The sequence below is a fragment of the Oncorhynchus masou genome, chromosome 1, assembly GCF_036934945.1.
Source record: "Oncorhynchus masou masou isolate Uvic2021 chromosome 1, UVic_Omas_1.1, whole genome shotgun sequence".
NCBI classification, from domain to species: Eukaryota; Metazoa; Chordata; class Actinopteri; order Salmoniformes; family Salmonidae; genus Oncorhynchus; species Oncorhynchus masou.
Genome location: NC_088212.1, coordinates 65,432,453 through 65,437,303, shown reverse-complemented (window position 1 = coordinate 65,437,303; position 4,851 = coordinate 65,432,453). Strand labels below are relative to the sequence as shown.

At 40.8% G+C, this 4,851-nt stretch overlaps 1 protein-coding gene across 1 annotated transcript; it reads right to left on the bottom strand.

Moving 5' to 3' along the window:
• Positions 1-271: 271 nt before the first annotated feature.
• Positions 272-4,534, bottom strand: LOC135548232 (UDP-glucuronosyltransferase 2C1-like). Its single transcript, XM_064977609.1, has 2 exons — positions 4,350-4,534; positions 272-3,972 (listed from the first exon to the last, which is right to left on the bottom strand). The coding sequence occupies exon 2, from the start codon at positions 3,934-3,936 to the stop codon at positions 2,356-2,358; it is 1,581 nt and encodes a 526-aa protein (XP_064833681.1). The 5' UTR covers positions 3,937-3,972; positions 4,350-4,534; the 3' UTR covers positions 272-2,355.
• Between the last annotated feature and the right edge of the window lie 317 nt (positions 4,535-4,851).

Here is a 4,851-nt window from a genome sequence, read left to right as displayed (position 1 = left end):
GTCAGACAATAGCAATTACTTCTTTCTGCTCTATGCAGGCCACCTTGGTTGGCTTTTGTATTGTAGTTCAATAATGTAATTTTATAAGCATCAGTATGAAAAGCCCTTCACATTCCTCCTCAGATCTCACAGGATCATATTACCTCTGAATTATCAACGCTTCTTGAATGACTGAAGAATGATGTTGTCGTTAGTCTGGATAATGACAAACTGAATGTTGTTTGTTCTTTTGAAATGACCTCCACAATAGAAAAACCAATGAGGGACAAAGTGTTTTTGACAAACATCTAAGATGCATGATAACTTTATTAAAAGTTAGAGCTCCTTACCGGTCTTCTGGAGAATAAACATCGACATCAGTTTAACGATTACACACAAAGAAAGCAGCTACACACAACTATAACAGCATACATTTTAAAATGCACATTTGGACTTTCCTTAAATGGGCTGAACAGTTAATGTGCAGTTGTTTATCTAGCAAAATCTTCAAAAAGCAAATAGATAAAACATCTGTCAACAATACCGTATGCCTACATAAATGCCACATATACAGTTGAAGTCGGACGTTTACATACACTTAGGTTGGAGTCATTAAAACTCGTTTTTCAACCACTCCACAAATGTCTTAGCAAACTATAGTTTTGGCAAGTCAGTCTACTTTGTGCATGACACAAGTCATTTTTCCAACAATTGTTTACAGACAGATTATTTCACTTATAATTCACTGTATCACAATTCTAGTGGGTCAGACGTTTACATACACTAAGTTGACTGTGCGTTTAAACAGCTTAGAAAATTCCAGAAAATTATGTCATGGCTTTAGAAGCTTCTGATAGGCTAATTGACATGTGGATTTTTTCAAGGCCTACCTTCAAACTCAGTGCCTCTTTGCTTGACATCATAGGAAAATCAAAAGAAATCAGCCAAGATCTCAGAATAAAAATGGTAGACCTCCACAAGACTGGTTCATCTTTGGGAGAAATTTCCAAACGCCTGAAGGAACCATGTTCATCTATACAAACAATAGTACACAAGTATAAACACCATGGGACCACGCAGCCGTCATACCTCTCAGGAAGGAGACACATTCTGTCTCCTAGAGATGAACGTGCTTTGGTGCAAAAAGTGCAAATCAATCCCAGAACAGCAAAGAACAAAAGTACCTATATCCACAGTAAAGCGAGTCCTATATCGACATAACCTGAAAGGCCGCTCAACAAGGAAGAAGCCACTGCTCCAAAACTGCCATAAAAAACTACGGTTTGCAACTGCACATGAGGACAAAGATCATACAAAAATAGAACTGTTTGGCCATAATGACCATTGTTATGTTTGGAGGAAAAAGGGGGATGCTTGCAAGCCGAAGAAAACCATCCCAACTGACGGGGGTGGCAGCATCATGTTGTGGGGGTGCTTTGCTGCAGTAAGGACTGGTGCATTTCACAACATAGATGGCATCATGAGGGAAGAAAATGATGTGGATATATTGAAGCAACATCTCAAGACAGGAAGGTAAAGCTTGGTCGCAAATGGGTCTTCCAAATGGACAATGACCCGAAGCATTTATTTTTATTTTTTATTTTACTAGGCAAGTCAGTTAAGAACAAACTCTTATTTTCAATGACGGCCTAGGAACAGTGGGTTAACTGCCTGTTCAGGGGCAGAACGACAGATTTGTACCTTGTCAGCTCGGGGGTTTGAACTTGCAACCTTTCGTTTACTTGTCCAACGCTCTAACCACTAGGCTACCCTGCCTAGCATATTTCCAAAGTTGTGGCAAAATGGCTTAAGGACAACAAAGTCAAGGTATTGGAGTGGCCATCACAAAGCCCTGACCTCAATCCTATAGAAAATTTGTGGGCAGAACTCAAAAAGCATGTGCGAGCAAGGAGGCCTACAAACCTGACTCAGTTACACCAGCTCTGTAAGGAGGAATGGGCACGTGGAAGACTACCTGAAACGTTTGACCCAAGTTACACAATTTAAGGGCAATGCTACCAAATACATGTAAACTTCTGACCGACTGGGAATGTGATGAAAGAAGTAAAAGCTGGAATGAACAATTCTCTCTACTATTATTCTGTCATTTCAAATTCTTGAAATAAAGTAGTGCTCCTAACTGACCTAAGACAGGGAATTTTACTTGGATTAAATGTCAATAATTGTGAGAAACTGAGTTTAAATGTACTTGACTTAGGTGTATGTAAACTTCCGATTTCAACTGTATTTGTCACATGAACAAAAAGTAAAATTAGTGAGAAAACAAGTATGTTCCACACACTGTATAGATATTTGATGTACCACACTCTGTATGTACCACACTCTGTACATATTCTGTACAGATGAAATCCATAATCATTCCTCTTTCATTTTTATTTTCAAACATGCCCTGCAACAGAAACATCTGATAACGGCAATGAAAGCCAGCAGAGTAAATAACACAACAGCCAGTAAAAATACCATTACATCTACAGAGTGGTAGGAGTACCAGGGCATTCTGTAGGACTCTGTACGCAGGTGAGCAGCACCTTTGTGTCTCATGACAAACTCAATCCAGAAGAGGGCAGTGTCCAGGGGTTCCATTGGCACGTCCCGGTGTAGCCAGGAGAGTCTCTGCATGTTCATCCTGTAGGACGGCTCATTCAGAACTTCCTGTAAGGCTCGGGTGAAAATGTTTCTATCTAGAGTTGCTAAATCCACAACCTTTGCTACACCCTTCACTTTCATTCTAGAAAGATTGTCAGGTTGGTCGAACACCAGAGGAAGGCCTACTATTGGAACACTGTGGTAGATAGCCTCGAAAATCCCATTTGTTCCTCCATGAGCTACAAACAGCCTCGTCTTAGGGTGTCCTAACAGATCATTCTGAGGCATCCAGTCAACTAGTAAGGTGTTGTTGCCCAGAGTAGCTGGTCTGTCTCCTTTGTACCTCCAGATTACCTTCTGAGGCATGTGGGCAAAAGCAGCAGCTATCTCATCAGCTATATCATGTGGCAGTTGTCCAATTAAAGTCCCCAAAGACATGATAATGATTCCATGCTCTCCAGAACTCTGAGCAAACTCCTCCAGGTCTTGGGGAAGAGGCTTGGCAGGTTTACATTGGAACCCTCCCATATAAATAACATTAGGCATGGTGGGACGAGGGAACTCAAACACAAAGTCAACTCTCATGAGCCATAAATCAGCAGCTTGAAACAATGAGAAGTAGTCGACCTCAGGACCAAAGTAACGACTAACCAAAGCGGAATAATGAGGCCCCACTGTCTGTTTGTACAGATGCTGCCTGATGACATAAACTAGGAAGTTACGGACCCTCTGAAAAAAACTCATATTGTCTGTTAACTCTGCAACAGGAAATGGAACATACGATAGTGGAGAGGGAGCAATAGCAAAATGAGCCTCACCATGTATAGTCCATCTAACATTGAAAACAAGGGGCAAATTTAAATAGTGCGCCAGCACAACACCTCCCCCATTGGCTGGGTCTGTCAGAACCAAGTCATACTTGGTTTCTCTAATAGACTGCATCAACGGTTCATTCTCTAACATTTGGATTACCATCTCACACACTTTGCGGTGCATTTCAGAAAATCTGTCCTTCAACTCCATGTCCAAACTAAAACGAGTCCAAGCAGACTTTCCCTCTTTCTGTATCTGTATTTGTCTTGACACAAATGAGCTAAAGAACTGCTCATCAGCTCCACCTGGAATATCAATTGTGATTGAACTGTAGTGAGAGGAGGTTTCCTTGATGTACCAACTGTCTGATGGCCGTACTACTGACACACTGTGGCCTCTTGAATGCAGCGCTTCAATAATGACCTTCATGTTGATCCAGTGGCTGCCGTCTTGAGGAAACACCAGGACTTTCCCACCATGGACAGCAGGAATTGAGAGGGTCAACAGGGTAACAATGAAGATACCAGGGAGACACATCTTCACTAGCTGCTTCACACATGCATTAATTTTTACCTGAAATATAGAAAAATAAGGTAAAATAAATCAAATCATGTTTTGACATGAGAATAATGAAAACAGGCCTGATTGGCCTACTTTAAAGTTTAGACAAGTTATGCCAAAAGGTTGATTACGTAATGCTGTATAATCTTTCATTCCTGAGATAAATCCTTTTTTTCTCTGATATAAATGTGTCTTCAACCATAGGAAATTGTCAAATTCTGTAGATTTTTCCGATGAGAAACCTATTTTACATCATAATGTTAGGGTACACGTTAACATTGTATTATATTTTACAGCAGCTCAGAAAGAAACGATATGTCTTGACAGTGTAAACCACCAAAGTCACGACAGAATCCATACATTCGAAACGAATTTAACTGTAGGCTTACGTTCCGGGTTTCATCCAAAGAGTTGTTAGTGAAGACTATTTCAAAGCCTATTATGGCTGTAAATAAATTCGTCGATATTTGAAATAATCTCGGAAACCAGAGCGGAGAGGTGAAGTCAGTATAGTATAGTCTCTTGACATCCGTGTTGCCTCACCCGCAATTTTCAAACGCTCCGGTTTTTCAAGACAGGTCACTTGCCATAACACAGAATGGACGCGTTCGAGCAGATCACTTTTGTCAAGTCGGTCACCGCCTTATTGCGTTACAGGGATAACACGTTTTGACTGCACGTTTCTGCAGTTGCTCTTCACCAATCTCATCCTGCAGCCATCTTCTCCATTGTGTGAGGCTCTATTATCAACCATAATTTGAGTGTTTTTGTTTGACCCACTCAAACGTGACCAAAGACATGACTAAAACTGGCAACTTTGCGCGATTCATGTAAAAAGTGGGTATATACAAAACATGGGCGTCGCTCCACCACTAGAGACTTTGGTCATAA

Excerpts from the sequence above, each read along its gene's own strand:
- LOC135548232 (XM_064977609.1), bottom strand. The coding sequence starts at position 3,936 with ATGTGTCTCCCTGGTATCTTCATTGTTACCCTGTTGACCCTCTCAATT.